This window comes from Vombatus ursinus, unplaced genomic scaffold, assembly GCF_900497805.2.
Source record: "Vombatus ursinus unplaced genomic scaffold, bare-nosed wombat genome assembly UNPS02000749.1, whole genome shotgun sequence".
Classification (NCBI taxonomy): Eukaryota; Metazoa; Chordata; class Mammalia; order Diprotodontia; family Vombatidae; genus Vombatus; species Vombatus ursinus.
Genome location: NW_020940527.1, coordinates 18,552,960 through 18,570,270, shown reverse-complemented (window position 1 = coordinate 18,570,270; position 17,311 = coordinate 18,552,960). Strand labels below are relative to the sequence as shown.

General features: G+C 39.7%; 1 protein-coding gene across 3 annotated transcripts in view; it reads left to right on the top strand.

Moving 5' to 3' along the window:
- Positions 1–17,311, top strand: part of SENP8 (SUMO peptidase family member, NEDD8 specific) — a 45,261-nt gene that overhangs the window by 8,128 nt on the left and 19,822 nt on the right. Inside the window, exon 2 of one of the 3 annotated variants that reach the window (XM_027859175.1) lies at positions 2,717–3,738. The exons of 1 other annotated variant lie outside the window; for it this stretch is intronic. In XM_027859175.1, coding sequence (XP_027714976.1) covers positions 2,753–3,391 — 639 coding nt within the window. In that variant the 5' untranslated portion in view covers positions 2,717–2,752 and the 3' untranslated portion in view covers positions 3,392–3,738. Of the gene's footprint in view, positions 1–2,716; positions 3,739–16,199; positions 16,240–17,311 lie in introns of those variants that run through there. One more of the 3 variants, XR_003568864.1, reaches the window with a different exon arrangement.

The window sequence follows — 17,311 nt, the reverse complement described above, 5'->3', positions numbered from 1 at the left end:
CCTTGATCTCGATAGATTTCACTCCTTTGCTCTAGTTTACTTGCAACATCCTCATAATGTGATTTTAAACGATATTATAAGAAGTGATTCTGATATTTAACCACTATTTAGTGTTTTGTAACATGTATAAAATACCAGAGAAATAAGATTCCCTAAGTATGGTGTCATTTTAAAAAAAAATTAACATTGAATATTGAAATTACATTATTTATAAACTTAAATTTAAGGATGGTTTTTTTCTCTGCTGTGCTATGCTATTTAAATGGCATAGTTTGAGCAGGTAGTGCAGTGGATGGAGCACTGGGCCTAGAGTCAGGAAGACTCATCTTCCTGAGTTCAAATCTGGCCCCAGACACTTACTAGCTATATGACCCTGGGCAAGTCACTTAACCCTGTTTACCTCAGTTTTCCTCATCTGTAAAATGAACTAGAGAAGGAAATGACAAACCATTCCAGTATCTTTGCCAAAAAAACCCCAAATGAGGTCACCAAGAGTCAGACATGACTGAAGAATGACTGAATAACAAACACAACATGCTAACTAGGTCTGAAAATCATTAACAGACTTTGCAATAGGAAGTATTTCCTCAAGTAACATCTAACCACCACTTCTTAAACATTAATTCGTTCATTGTTTTCAACAATTATTAAGTGCCTACAATGCAAGAATTACATGAAAGTTTAGCCTTGGACTCGACAGAATTTATAAGCAGAAGAGTCTTCAGGATCATCCAGTACAATTATGCCATTTATAGATTGAGAAAACTCAGGCATAGAAAAGTTAAATGGCTTGCCATGCAACTAGTTAATATCTAGTTCCTTATTCCAGTCCAGTGCTCTTTTAAATTCTTAAGTTAATAAGTAATCAAAAGGTTACTTGCATCAAATTGCATCAAATCAAAGTCCTATAAAAATCATAAACTTTTAATTTTCTTTGAAGATTTAGTGCTTTGTAATAGCTTCACTAATATATGGAATTTTACTTTAAGAATATCATTACAAATAACTAGATTCGTTCTTTTATTAAGTTTTGACTGCAAAGAAGTTTCTATAAAAACATTAAGAATTCATTATCAAAATCATTTATCTATAAAGAATAGAAGATCCTATAAATCCAGTACTATTCAGAACTCCCTGGTTTGTGTACATTGACAACATATTGATGTTTCCTATACTGGCATCCTCCTTATGTGGGGAAAGAACAAATAGTTCCTTTTGGAATAAGCACTCCTCTGGCCCTAGTGCCAAGGATAAAATACTGGAACAGATTTGCTCCCTAACTCAATGCAAGCATTTCCAAAGAGCTAGATCAGGAGATAATCAAGTCAATAAAATGATCTGTGTCCATCTCCACCCCAAAAGCGGAAAAGGAGGCTGTGCTTACTTTTCACCTTTTTTTCCTTTTGAGACAAAGTAAAACTTACTTACATAATAGAGTTTTCTAGTTGCATTATTAAAAATTGTTTCCTGGGGGCAGCTAGGTGGCACAGTGGATAGAGCCCCAGTCCTGAAGTCAGGAGTACCTGAGTTCAGATCTGGCCTCAGATCAAACACTTGACACGTACTAGCTGTGTGACCCTGGGCAAGTCACTTAACCCCAATTGCCTAAAAAAAAAAAAAAGTTTCCTTATTTGCTGAAGCATCTTATCTGACATTAAATATAAGAATCTCATTGGTGTATAATAGGATTTTAAGGTTTATAAAGCACTTTCTTCAGAGCAACCCTATGAGGCAGCGTTAGCCTGTCACCATCTTAGCAGCCTAAAAACTTAATTTCTATTTAAGCAAATGTTTTGTAGAGAGGGAATGTGGTACAGATAAACTTGAGAGCTAGAGGGGACCTTAAGAGATTATCTCATCCATCCGTCTCATCTTACACATGAGGAAACTGAAGCCCAAAGTTGTTAAGTGACTTACCCAAGACGATATAAGTAGTAAATTGCAGGGGTATGATTTGTGTTGTAGTAAAAATAACTTAATTACTTCATCTTTAAAAGAAAAAAAAAGAAAAGGATAAGAAATCTATAGCTCCTTCCTAGGATTGTTTTGAAGAGCAAATGACAAAATATAGATGAAGTGCTTTTTAAAATTTAAAGGATAAGGACTAGACCTGTGATTTCATTGGTATAGAGAATTCCTGAATGAGTAAACTTCCTTTCCCAAGGGAGAGAAAAGGCCCTTCCAGAATGCTATCTTGTATAAGTTTTTGTTATGCTTCAGGATGTATACTATAATAACATTATACAAATATCAGCTATGATTATGACAGTAGAAAGAGCCCTGCACTCAGAATCAGAAGACCTGGATTCTAGTCCTACTTTTCCTGCTTATAGCTGTATAACCTTGAGCAAATCACTTATGAATCTCAATTTTCCCATCCATAAAATAGGGACAGTAGTAACATCTAACATTTTTATGGCTCTTTAGAGTTATACAGCAAATAGAATTATACACCTATATAAACTATATGATTTAAGTCTCACAACCCTGTGAGTTTTAGGGAGGGCAACACATGGTATTACTAATTGGACTTTTCTTTAACTGATAAAAAAGCTGGGGCCCAAAACACCTGGATAGTGGTAGAGTAAGAACTGTAACAGGTCGTTTGACCTAGTCCATTGCTCTTCCAAGGTTCCTACAAGTATATTTTGGTTTTCTCAACAGTATTTATACAGAATGTACATCAGTAAATATTGTCTTCTGCCCTTTGCTTCAGCTCTTGGCGTTTGTTTCCAGTTGATCTCTGTGCAGAATGGACCCTGTTGTTTTGAGTTACATGGACAGTTTACTACGGGAATCAGATGTCTCACTGTTGGATCCTCCCAGCTGGCTTAATGACCATATTATTGGATTTGCTTTTGAGTACTTTGCTAGTGACCAGTTCCATGACTGCTCAGACCACGTGTGTTTCATCAGCCCAGAAGTCACTCAATTTATCAAGTGTACCGCCAGCCCAGAGGAGATCACCATGTTCCTTCAGCCTCTTGACTTGCCCCACAAAAGAGTTATATTCTTACCCATCAATAATAACTCCAATCAAGCAGCTGGGGGAACTCATTGGAGTTTGTTGGTTTATCTCCAAGACAAAAATAGATTTTCCCATTATGATTCACATAGCAGGAGCAACTTTGTCCATGCAAGACAGGTAGCAGGGAAACTGGAGGCCTTTTTGGGAAAAAGAGGGGACAAAGTAGCATTTGTGGAAGAGAAAGCCCCTGCTCAGCAGAACAGCTATGATTGTGGAATGTACGTAATCTGTAACACAGAGGCCTTGTGTCAGGGCTTCTTTAAGGGACAGCCGGAGCCACGGCTGCAGCATCTCACGCCTATGTATGTCACGAGGAAGAGGGCAGAGTGGAAAGATCTCATCTCCAAACTTGCAAGAAAATGATTCGTTCGGTGCAATTATCATCTTTTCTTGAATTTCAGCCTTCTCTGTTTGTCTTTCTTTATATTCTTTTAGTCTCTAATTCTCCACCCAAGGCAGAAGGAAATGCTTGGTGTCAAGGCTGTGCTCTCTCACTTCTCCCTAAAAAAGCATTGATCTCAGGCATTGTTGTCACAGTGAAAGGGCACACTTTAACCATAACTTCAGTGTACTGCAGGCTGTGGAAGTAGCTTAACTGCATGTAACCAGACCTCCAAACCAGTAACTTTAAAAGTTTGGTTAGTAGTCTTTGCACAACACTTTTATTTTACTATTGACCTAATACATTTAACTATCCATCTGCCATTGAAGTACATTATTTGTGTGTGTAATTGGTCTATGCCAAACAGAAATAAATCAACTTTTTTTCACAGGCTAGAAAAATGAGGAGCCATGGTAACAAGGGAGCACTCACTAAAATAGCAGAAATGGAAAATCACAGGAAAAAAAATAGTCCCTTACAGCCCAGCCTCTGCATACAAAATGACAAAGGAGCTGGAAGCTGGTAATGACAAGACCTCAGTCAAGCTTTAAGTAGCTAGGAATCAGTTTTGTTTGTTTGTTTGTTTGTTTTAGCTATTTGCTATTCACCACAAGAAAGCTTCCCTGGCTCTCTGCTTTACCTTTGCAAATCTTTGAGAAAGATGAAATTATTCACTGACTCACTCTGATTCCTAGAGTGCTAGAAAAAATAGGAATATTGAATAATTTTATGCTAAACAAATTGCTGTGGTTAACCTCTTTATTTAATCTGTTGGCATCGTAGAAGTTGGCTTCTGCTGCTTAATGTCAAAAGTTTTTCCTGGCCTCATCTTTTGTTACCATTCACACAGCCCCCTAATTGAAACTTCACAATTCTAAAGCTCACTGCTAATAATTCATTTAAATATGATAAATATTAAGCACCTACTACGTGCAAAGTTCTGCTCGGCACTGTCTTGGCTTGTTGACTCAGTGCAGAAAAATACTCATGATAGTGGTGTCTTTCCTCTTCCTCTTCTTCCTCTCCCCGTTCTGGGAGAAGAGGTTTGTTTTGGTTCATTTTGATTCAGTTGTTGTATTTGTATCAAAAGTTCATGCTATTTTTCAGAATGTTTAAAAAAAAAAAAAAGGAAAGAAATCACCACTTTAAACCATTCTCTTGACTCAAGATGTAAACATTATCTGGAAAAAAGAATAAAAAGAAATACCTCCCCACCCCAATCACTGGTGTGTGGTGGTGTTTTCCAGTGTACTTTCAAAGGGCTTGATGTATTTTATAAAGTGTATACATCACAAACCTATAGGGTACATATGCATGACTCTTGTTCCTAAGTAAAATAAGACTCATGAAACAAGAGCTAAGCTTCAGCCATGGAACCTTTTCTAATAACCTCCAAACCTGACCCTGTGCTCCAGCACCCATCGTCCAAAATAACTTGACCAGAAACTGACTATTAAGAGATGAACAAAGTTTCTTTTAGCCAAAGAGGGAGTTTGTACTGAACTAAACCTTGAAACAATTCAGGCCACTGTTCTCACTCAGCAGCTAGGAGAATGGAGGTGAAGAGGAGGCCTCGGGGTGAACTGCAAGGAGGGGATGGATGAGAGGCAAAAAGGAGTGAACACAAGAAAAGCTCACAAGGGTAATAGGGAGTGTTGGTATCAAAAAGTCACAGAGTCCGGGGATATGTTACAATTGTGGTTTTTAGATAAAGGTTAGAAAAGTGATACTAATGTTGACTTGAGAAGTCCCATCCTCAAGGCTGCAGAAGAGACAGAGCCCTACTGAGTGAGTGCAATCTTTTTTAGAGGTTTGGGGGATGCAGTAGGATGAGGACATTTTTACACTGTGAAAAATATCATTGAGAGCAGTTAAACAATGTATCCAGTTGGAAGATTAATACAGCTGAGAGCAGGTTTTTCTTTATTTTTTTTTTGGTTTCTTCCCAGCAATGAATTTACTTGTTGAATTAAACTGAAGAACAAGATGTCCTTTAAAAAAAAAAAAAGGATAATATCCAAGGTGTCACACTGGGGTCACAATTTTTCTTCCTTTGTTAGATTCCAACAGAATGCCATTTATGTAAATGTTAGTGTTACTTGGGTGACAGTGACCTTGTGATCCTTCAGCAGATATTATGACACCCCATAGTTCATGCAGGTGGGTAACTGCCATTTTCATATGATACCACATTTAAGTGACTAGGGGGACCTAAGATGTATGGAGTAAGATTATTTCTAATAATATTTTAATCAAACCTGGTCTCAGTGACTCTTCTGAGGATAGATATTAGGATATAATATTTGGTTTTTGAGTGTCTCCCAAAGAGCCAGATACATTTTACTAAAAAGATTGACAGTGGTTGCATAAGTTTATTATAGGAGTTAAAGTGATTATTTCCATAGCTGCTTCAGTTCTTCAGAAAACCTGAGCTAACAGTCTCCCCAAATCACAGGGGTAATGACATGAGAAGAACAAAATCTGTCTTGGTTAGGTATGAAGCATAACTTTGACTTCAGGAGTAATTGGGACTTTTTTTTCCTGAATGAAGCAATGAAATGCCCTTTCTTAAAGAGAAAATTGGAAGCAGGAGGATGTACTAAATGAGCTCTCTGGGAACTTTGCAACCTTGGGGTTCGTGTCCTGGGAAATTTGGGTGTTAAAACAGCTCAGACCCAATTATGAATCCTAGATATTCCAGTGGCTATAATTGTCACTTTGCTTTATTGCTGTTTTTCATGGCTCTGCACTATTCTGCTGTCTACAAAGTCCATCTACTTTAGACCCCAAAGAGAAAGGTTGGTTAATATTAAGCTGACTGTTTATTTGAACAAGAAACATTTCCTTTTATCATAAATTTTCACAGTGAGGTAAACTCATGTGTAGTATACAAAAACTGAAATATAAATAAGCACAGGTAGATCTTCTTTTCACCATTCTAAAATAAAAACACTCAGACATGTGGTCACTAGCACCAATTTCCTAATTTTCAATAAGCCAAGATTTATGCAGTTGCTGAGATGCTTTATGATGTTAGCTCATACTATATCCACAGTGGGTTATTTACTTTTATGGGCACTCCTATGATGTAGAAAGTGAAATTGTTCAGATTTATACATAGTATGTTACTGACATAATTACTATTAGAGATTCATCTGACTTCCAGTTCCCAGTTCCCCATGCTTTGCTGCTTGTCATAGAAAATATGACACATTTTATGCAGAAATCTTTTTTGTATTTTCAGCAAACTTTTATTTTTAGAGATTTGTTCAGTAGTTTGTGGTCATGTCTAACTCTTTGTAACCCCATTGGGGGTTTCTTGGCAGAGATATTGGAATGATATGCCATTTTCTTCTCCAGCTCATTTTACAGATGGGGAAACTGACACAAACAAGGTTAAGTGACTTGCCCAGGGTCACACAGCTACTAAGTGTCTGAAGCCAGATTTGAGCTCACCAGGTCTGGCACACTATCCTATCTGCCCATATTTTTAGGGATACTACATCCCTAAAAAAATCCAGTCCTTTATGTTGTCTGAAAGCTAGGATAAACCATTAGGAGCACAGAAAGGCTTCGAGAGATGGAAGAAGTAAACCGTATTTGAACATTTTTAGTATATGTGATTTATTTTTAATTATTACATGAGTGTCAGTAAAACAGTATGAGTTGAATATAGCAGTTACATCCAAAAGAAACCTGAATTAATCTCAAATCCTTTAGAAGTAGTTTAGTCTCAACATCTTCATATTTTTAAATGATTAAGTCAATTAAAAATATGGGTCAGAGAGGCTAATTAATGTATAGTTCTATAACCATCTGCTGAGGCCATATTTGCAACAACTTCGTATTTCCCATATTAAATAATGCAGGCTCTTTTTGTGAGAAATTTAAAAACTAGTTTAATGAATTTTATAAAAGAAATTATAGAAACAATGTAACTAACAAAAAATCAAGTTTCTCAAGTACCTTCTGTGTATCTGGCAGTGTGTTAGATGCTAGGGCAACAAAGACCAAAATAAAACCATTCCTGCCCCCAAGAAGATTACATTCTATCAGGCAAATAACTCATGCAAGTAGATACAAAATAGATATCAAAAATATGGGAAATGAATAACGATGAAAAGCTGAGGAACGAATGGAAAGTAGATTATTTGTGTAAATGTCTAATTCAAAAAAAGAGACAAACTTCAGTTAGGGAAGGGTCAAGTGCTGGAGGCATTTAAATGGAATTTATTTACACAGAGAAAAGCAAACATGTTAAAGTACCAAGGGTGGTTATAGACGCCATCAGTGTAAACAATAAGGAAGAATTAAACCAACATTATCCTAGAGAAAAATAACAATACTGCAGCTCGGTTAAATCACCATGTGTTAGTTGGGGCAAGCCAAGGGCTTTTTATCTCCATGTAACTATATGCCGGTCAGCCACAAATGAAATCAAGTGGCTAGTAAACAGAGAAAACCCTTCACCCCATAGGAGAGGAGTTGAACAGCATCCAAATCACAGACATCTGCTCAAGTTTCTGCCTCTTTCAGAAAAGTGAAAATGGAAACAATTTACCAGAGAAAAAACTGAATCATCCTTTCCTGACTTGTAGCTCATTCACTTCTAAAACTTTCACAAACTGCCCAAGGCATAACAGCCCTCTTGGGAAAAAAAAACAAAACAAAAAACAATGCCATATTACTAACGAAGCTTTTCATACTTGCAAGAGAAAGAGCTATTGTTAAAGTACAGTAAAAGAAACTGAATCTGGTCATGAGATTCTGGACTTAAAATGTTTTGCTAAAGTCTTGATGTGGAGGCGGCTTCCTTCAGACTAGGCAGTGTGTAGAGTAGAGCAGCCCTGCCCAGAAGAGACATCTTGGTAATCAAATCCCTTAATTGGCAGGCCTGGCTACATTGCTGCATTCTCTCCCCACCCACTTTACCAGCAGCATGTGGGCTGCCAAAAGGCTGAAGATGCTTTTGGAAAGAAAAGGGGATGCAAACCCAGCAAAACCACAGATCAATACCAGTTCTGGTTGATGGGCTCAGATTCTACAGGCAGGCTAAGGAAGCCTTTGTGGTGGGTGAGTAAGATAATGAGTTTCTGGGGATGGAAAGAAAAGACAGCTTTAAAATCTGGTCACCACCTTGACAGCGTATCCAGAGCATGTTACTTGTGCCTTGGAGTTTATAACCAAAGATCTCTAGTGTTATTTCAATTACTTTTTAGCTGGTCGTGTCTTAATTCCTCTGTCCCTCCAATTCAGACTAATCTTCCTAAAATACTGCTTCCATCATGTTGCTTCCCTGCGACAGAACCTCTAACAGCTCTGTACTGCCTAAAATAGCATTTTTCACAGAACTTACCATTTTTCCTCCAAAACCCTCACCCTTGCAAACTTCCCTGTGAACAACTAAGGGCACCACCATCTTCTCGGTCATCTGGGCTAGAAACCTGGATAGCATCCTCATCTCCTGTATCTGATCAGTTCTGAAGTCCTGTTGTTTTCTACTCTCATACTATCTCTCATATACACTGCCTTCTCTCCCTCTGACACGTCACCCTTCAGTGCAGAACCTTAACACTTTACACTATTGCAGTAGCTTCCTCTTGGCCTCCTTGCCTCAAATGTCCCCCCTACTCCAGTTCATTTTCTCACTCAGCTATTAAATTGATTTTCCTAAAGCAAAGGTCTGACCATGCCACCTCATATTATTCAATAAACTCTAGTGGCCCACTATTACTTCTAGGATCAAATCTAAAATCCTCTGTTTGGCATTCAAAGTCCTTCACACCCTGCCCCCCTTCTGCCTTTCCAGTCTTCTCATACCTCACTCCTATGTACTCTGGGATTCAGCAACACTGGCCTCCTTGCTGATCTTTACACAAAAGATACCTTCTCCCAACTCTGGGCATTTTCACTGACTTCCCATGACTGAAATTCTTTACTTCATCTCACCTCCAGGCTTCCCTGGTTTCCTTCAGGTATCAGCTAAAACCCCAGCTACAAAAAACCTTGATCTCCCTTCATGCTTATGCCTTCCTTCAGTTGATTATCTCCAGTTTATCCTGTATATATCTCCTTTTTCTTTCTTTCTTTTTTTTTTAAGGCAATTGGGGTTAAGTGACTTGCCCAGGGTCACACAGCTAGTAAGTGTCAAGTGATTGGTCTGAGGCCAGATTTGAACTCAGGTCCTCCTGACTTCAGGGCCAGTGCTCTATCCACTGCGCCACCTAGCTGCCCCTATCCTGTACATATCTCATTTGTACATGGTTGTTTTCATGTTGTCTCCCCAATAGACTGGGGATCTACATGAGAGTAGGAACTGCCTTCTGCCTTTCTTTGTATCTCCAGAGCTTAGCACAAAGGCTGCTACGCAATATTTAGTAAATGCTTATTCACTGACTGACTAACCCTTGTAATTCAACAAATAAAGCCAAGAGATCTTGCCAAGAGGAAACATTTATAATGGCAGACGAATTCAAACAGCAATTCCAACCATTTTGTTGGTGTCCACTTGCTAATTGCTATTCAAGGTGCAGTCCTCGTGCCTGTTTGGTCAACAGTGATGTACCAGGCCCAGGGCTCAGCAGACCCCAAATGACAATGAACCGAGTCCAAACCTAGTTCCATAGGCAGGCTGTCTCTCCTCTAAGGCCCTATTCTGGTCTGAAACTTTTCTTTTTTTTTAAACTAGACCTCTGATTTTACCCACTTAGAGAATCTCTAGGTGAGGAAGTCACTTTGTCAATACAAATCAGCACCTTCCCTGCCACTTACAGTCTGAGAGTTATTGGAGCACACAGCCAGCATGTGTGAAAGTAGAAGTTAAAAGCTAGGTCCTTCAGACTCCCAGATCAGTTCTCTATCTATTGTCCCACCCTGTCTCTCTCTCTTTATTGGAGGGCTATTGGAGCTTAATACCTTGAGGTAGTAGGTAACTAAAAAGGTGGAGACATACCTGCAGGGTCCCCCAGTGCCCAAGTTTTGAAACCACTCTCTTAGGGTTCTAGCACTTCTGACCTCCTGTTCTGTGCTTTAATACTTGGCTGTCCCATCTGGGTTTCTGCTACTGGCCTTTTCTTCAGCTACTTTCTAAATCCCCATCCTTTCCTTCCAGCCCCACTTTTTCATCCCCTCCCCTCCAATACTTTCTATTTACTTGTTCCACATTCTGTTCTGCTGATTTGGGTTTTCCTAGTAGGTGGTAATTTTTTAAACTATATTTCTGAATTTTCTGAGACAGTCCTAACATTAAATATCCTGCCCAGTTCACAAGTGAGAATAATCATACTATGTCCTGATTCATTCTTTGGAAAATACCGTCCCTTCAGAAAGTTGGGAAGGGAATCTGGAATGAAGGATTCCCATTGGACTTTCTTCAGCCTTTTAAGCTGCTGCCAAGCTTCTTAAGGTCTCATCCCTTCAATTCCCACTGTGACTTAAGAGTGAAATGACATTTGAATTATTCATGCCCATTCTCCTCCCACTTGTCCCTACTCAATAAACCAGTTACTCCTTACATAAAGACCTCTGGTATTTAAAGCTCTTCATAGTCTGGCCTCTTTCTACATTTCTAGTCTTCTTACACTTGACTCCCTTTCTCATACTACAATCCAGCACCCCAGGCAATTTACTCTTCTCAAACCCAACACTCCATTTCCTGTCTCCCTGCCTAGCACTGTTAGTCCCCTATGTCTGGAATGTTCTCCATTCCCATCTCTCTACTCTTGGAATTTCTAGTTTCTTTTAAGACAGCTCTAACCTCATCTTCTATAGAAGGCCTTTCTCCAGCTGCTAGTGTGTTCCGAGATGAACTTCGATTTGCTCTGTATAGGTCTTCTGTGTACCCACTATTTATATGTTGTCTCCCCTATTAAAATGAGAGTTCTTTGAGGGCAAGTATTGTTTTTCCTTTGTTTCTATTCCCAGTGCTTAGCACAGTGCTTAGTATATTGTTGGTGCTTAGTAAATGCTTGTTGACTAAGTCTGTTCAGTGAATTTTAATTGGAAAGACTAGGTTTAGAAGAAATGAAAGGCTAGTTCTTTTTAAAGCAAGCCAAAGTAGTTATATGCAGGAGCTTTTAAAGAAGTTTGTTGCTGTTGTTCATTCATGTCCAAATCTTTGCAACCTCATTTGGGGTTTTCTTGGCAAAGATACTGGAGTGGTTTTCACCAGCTCATTTTACAGATGAAAAAACTGAGGCAAACAGGGTTAAGTGACTTGCCCAGCTGTTAAGTGTCTTTGGCCAGATTTGAACTCAGGTTTTCCTGACTCCAGGCCCCGGTATCCAGTGTTCTATCCACTGCACCACCTAGTTGCCCCCTTAAATAAATTAGCTTTGTGTTATTTCATGCCATTAATGATGGATATTTTTTAAAAAGTCATTGCAAGATTGTGCCATATCTGCAAGGACTCTGCTGGAGTTTCATCTATAGTGACTGCCTCTGCAAAAAGTTTTGCCTAAAGAATAAAATCCAAACTCTTTAGGCAGCCTTCAGACTGTCTGTGATCTGACCTCACCTAACTCACCAACATCAATTCATTGTTCCAGCGAAGTCATTGTCTCAGCTGTGTCTCCTCCATTCTTTTTACACAAACTTTCTCTCTCTTTCTCTCTCTCTCTCTCTCTCTGCCTCTGTCTCTCTCTTTCCTCATTCCCACATTCACGTTATTTCCCCCCCACCTTTCTAAAATCTACCCCATTTTTCAACTTCCAACTTGAGTTCCACCGTCCCAGCCAATGCATCCCACAACAATTGCTCCCTTCTCTAAATTCCTGTGGCATTCTTTATACCTATATTCATACTGTCTCATACTGTTAGGTCACTTTCATCTGTGTGTCTTTTCTTCCTAATAGGAAGGTTCCTTGTGAACAGGCTCCATATCATATTTCTTTTGCTTTGCTGAACACAATAAAAGCTGCTCAATAAATAACTATGAAATTATATTGAGCTACTGTATGGCCTGGAGATATTATGGTTTGTAAGCTAATAGAATTCCTGGAACTTGCAGCAAAGAAAAACTTCCGCCAGAAATTCTACACCAATTAACACTTCTTCAAGCAAGGCTTGATCCCCTCCCAGTAGGTGTCAGATTTCCACCCTTAGCACCTATGCCAACCTCCGACACTAGCCAATTTAAAGGACAATTTGGGAAGAGCATTCTAAAAGCTTCAGGTCAAGTTTAAGCATTGATGAGCTTGAGTCAGCACGACTGAGAGTCAGAGCAACAGAGCTCTCCTTCTAGTCTGTTACTTGCTATTTGATCTTGAGCAAGTGAGTTAACCTCAGTGCCTCACTTCCTATTGGTGAAATGGGAAGCTTGGGATGGGTGGAATTCCTGATAAAGGTCTGTTGACCCAGTGATAAGAGCCCGATAGGATTAGGATAATGGTCTGATAAAGGGTTACTGTTGTTTACAAGAATTCTGGCCTTTAATGTTGACAGGTCATTCTATTCATGGGTGGCCAGCTCTGTGTGCCTTTGCTTTCATTCTTACTGAGCAAGTTGTGGGTTTTTCTAGTTAATGTGCCATTTCCTTTTTATTCTCTGAGAACTTCTGTTTTCCCCTTGGCTGTGCTTTGGGCTGTGTGAATGTACCAAGCACAGGCATCAATGACCTCATGTAGTCCTTGGAGATTTACTTGAAAAGGAAGGACTCATCGAAACTGTGGTTCTTGTTCCTCCTTCCCTGAGGTTTTGCTGCTTCTTCAGCAGGGTGGGATTGACTGGGGAGAGGTCACCTAAGTGGAGACCTGATACATAACCTACAGGACAGCCAATAGCTGGCCTCAGCCCAGGTGAAGGGGTCACGGTCCGGCAGCCTCTGGGTGGTGAGGGAAGCCAGGAACAAAGCAGCTGGGGCACTACGTTGTGCAGTGTGGTCTTCACTCCCCAGGTGTCACTGAGGGCTGTGCAGCGACAGGAAGAAATCACTTTTCTTGGAAGGCCCAGAACCCCTGCCAGCTTGGAGTTTTCAGCACAGTGACTTTGCTGAGACCTCATAGGAAAAGAGTGACATGAAAATCATATTTAGAAATTGAATTCTCTTTCCTATGAATTTGTGTTATGGCTTCAGGATCAAAGGGGCAGATCTTTCTGGGGCACTGCCACATAAGGCTTTAACTTACTTGACTTCCTTTTCTTATCCTTACCCCTCCTTTCAGATAAGGATCTGACAGTAAGTAGACGGGGAGTGTTCTTAAAGTAGACACAGCTGAACACACACCCCAGTAGATAACCAAGGCAAAACAGGGTATTTTACTGTGCACTTCCCAGGACTAAAGGGAGTGAGTTTGAGCTCTTGGGGAGGAGTCAAGTTCAATTACAAGGCAAAGCCTAGAGAGAAACCTAGGCTTTGGTCCCCTCCCCATGCCCTGATTTCCTCAGGATCTGACAATTCTGCCTTCATCTCTAAGGTTGCCTATTGAAGCCAGGAACAAACCTTTATATGAATGTCTTTATTTTTATTTTTATTTTTTTTTTTAGAGCAACCTCTGGCTTTCTCCCAGCATATCAAGCATGAAAGAGTGAAGATAGTGGGGGTAGATTAAAAACAGTTGAGCCTTGGGGTAACATTCAAAAAGATCTACTTCAGTATTGCAGCAAGATGGAGTTGAGCTAGAGCCAGGATACTTCTCTTAGGGGATATCTCATTTTCTAAGGCAGTCTAGCATCCAATAGAGTGCTGTCACTATAGCAACACGGCTGAAACCCTGCGCCATCACCTTGGGCTGGTTGGGGTAAGGAAACTTACAGGGAGATCTTTCTTTCAAGTATTTCCATGTGTGTTCACCCTTCACTTTGATTCAAGTTTTCTGGTTTGTTTTTGTTTGTTTGTTTGTTTTTGGTTTTTATTTGTTCTCCTCTTAATGCTTTTTATCTGATAGCCAGATTGAGCTAGGCAAGCTTAAACAGATGAAGGGAGCAGCCCATTCCTGGAAGATGAACGTTATTCTTGAGGAGGGGAATTTAGAGATAAAAACAACCTTCATTGCCCATACCCATTTTTTTCAAATTGAGCTTTGGGCTCCCTCCAAACAGAAATCAAAACAAATTGCTTTTGTTGCTATTATTTTAATTTCCCTGTAGAGAGGAGGAAGTAAAAGAGAAAGGAAACTTCTGGCAGGGAGAAGAGGAAGTGGAAACCAGGAAGGATCAAATGATTCAGTGCTGATGGATTTCCTTTTTCATAGGATAGTAGCTGTGGGCATGTATTCATTTACCCCCCAGAAGGAAGTGATTGCTTCTATCCTCTGAACTGTCATAGCACTTTGTTTGTATTTCTATATTGCTAAGATTGTAGCCTATCACTTCACAAAATAATAAATGTTTAATGAATGAATGGCATAGTCCATATCTTTTTTTATATTTGTATGTCCCATGGCTCCTAGCATAGTGTTTTGCACATAGTAGGGTCAATCAATAAGTATTTATTAAATGTTTATTATGTGCTCAGTACTGTGCTAAGTACTGTATACAGAGACCTAAATGCACCAGTTTCTGTCCTCAAGAAGCTTATATCCTGTTGGGGAAGATAGCATATACCCATATAAGAATATACAAAATAAAGACAAAGTGATTTTCTAGGGGAGACATTAGCAGTTGAGGGATCAGGAAAGGGATAGGAGTTGGAACTTGAGCTGAACTTTGAAGGAAACTAGGAATTATAAGACGCAGAGATGAGAAGGAAGTCATTCAAGCCAATGAGATGGCATATTGAGTTCCAAGAACAGTGAAAAGGCCAGGTTCCCTGGACTGAAGAATGCAATGAGGGAAATAATGTGTTATAATTCTGGAAAAGTAGGTGGAGTCAGGTTTTCAAAGTTGTATGTGTCAAAGTCATGGTAAAGATTCTAAAAAAGGCCAGACCGGGATAAATTCCTGCATTAGGAGGGAGAGAGGTGAGGGGAAGGGGGGAAGCTATGGGAGGATCTTCTAGTAAGAAGAATGAAACCTGCACCTCCTAAACGAACTGCCAACTCTTGGGTTTAAGACAGAGCTTCAACGTGAGGTCCTTTGGGTCCTAGAAACCCTTTTGTGATCTTTGCTGCCACCTGATGGACTGACAGAAGTTAAATTCCCATTGAGAGCATTCAGAGTAAGACACTGAAGCACCCACCAAGCACCCACCACTTGACAAGTCTGTCATCCCAATGCCTGACGATAACCTAAGGAATTGTGTATGGCAACTGCTTTCTTCTGGAAAAGTGACAACCTGGGACTGGCTGAAGATGCCCTCTTGAGAGTTTTTCACTATACAGGACTCCTTAGATGTGCAGTAGGACTGTGTCCTGAAACTCAGCTGGGAGTTACAGGATTAAAACAAGAGGGCAGTCTCCTTCTCAAGTGCCCCTACTCAGTTTTCTGGACTGTTTGCAACTCTGTCCTATGAAGTGGCCTATGATCCAAGTTCCCTTTCAGTTCCCCTCATCCTAACCACCAAGACAAATAGGTATGTCAGTGGATGGAGTGCTGGGTCTAGAGTTAGGAAGACTTGAGTTCAAATCTTGCCCCAGACACATCCTAGCTGTGTGACCTAAGGCAAATCACTTTACTTCTCTCTGCCTCATTTTCTTCAACTGTAAAATGGGGATAATAATAGCACCTACCTCTCACAGTTATTGTGAGGATCAAATGAGATAAGTAAAGTACTTGGCACAGTGACTGGCACATAAGCGGTAATTAATAAATGCTTCTTTCCTTCTTTCCTTCTTGAGCATGATCTGTAGTTTTGGGGCAACTAGGTGGCACAGTGGATAGAGCACCAGACCTGGAATCAGGAAGATTTGATTTCAAATCCAGCCTCAGACACTTACTAGCTGTGGGACCCTGGGTAAGTCACTTAACCCTGTTTGCCTCACTTTACTCCTCTGAAAAATAAGGATGATAATAATAGCCCCTATATCTCAGGTTGTTTTAAGGATCAAATGAGATAATATTTATAAAGTGCCTAGCACAGTCCCTGGTACATAGTAAGTGCTTATTAAATGATTGTTCCCTCCCTCATTCCCCTGTAAAGTCCCTTTGACCCAACAATACCACATTAGGCCTATGCCTGAAAGAGATCAAAGAAACAGGAAAGACCCACATTTACAAAAATAGTCATAGCAGTTCTTTGTGTAGTGGCAAAGAACTGGAAACTAAGGGGGTACCCATTAAATGGAGAATGACTGAAGAAATTATAGTATCTAAATGTAATGGGATACTAGTGTGCTATAAGAAATTACAAAAGGGAAAGGTTCTGAGAAATCTGGGAAGCCTTATTATGAACTGATGAAAAATGAAATGAGCAGAAACAGGAACACAATTTATAGGATAACATTTTAAAGACAACTTTGATCTTGATCAGTTCAGTGACTAACCCCAAGTCCAGAGGATTGAGGCTGAATTCTGCTGCCCACATTCAGAATGAGGATGGACTTGAGATGCAGAATCAGACAAGCATTTTGACATGGTCAAGTGTGAGGGTTGTTTGGCTTGACTCTTACAGATTTGTCATAAAGATTTGAGATCTTTTTTAGTGCAGAGAAGGGGAGAAAATAACAGCTTGTTCACTGACAATATAAATTTTTAAAATTTAAGCACTTAGGTTTTGTGCCAAAGCTAGTTTTCTCCTTTAGGAATAAATGTAGGGTTTCTGTTCTTACCAAAAGTTTTATTCCAAAAACCCAGTCAGGAGCTTCTTATTCCCAGGACAACAGGGGACGAGAATTCATTTCACAGGGAGCCATGTTCTTCTACCACTATATTTAATGCTTTTTTTCACCAACATTTTTCTCTCTCTTCATTGTGGATCATCTTATGGAGCTCTAATAAATGGGCCAACCACCAGTTTCCCACCCCACCAGCAATGGCTGTACTCTGGCTGTAACATTTTCCTGTAGTGATCCCATCCCATATAATTT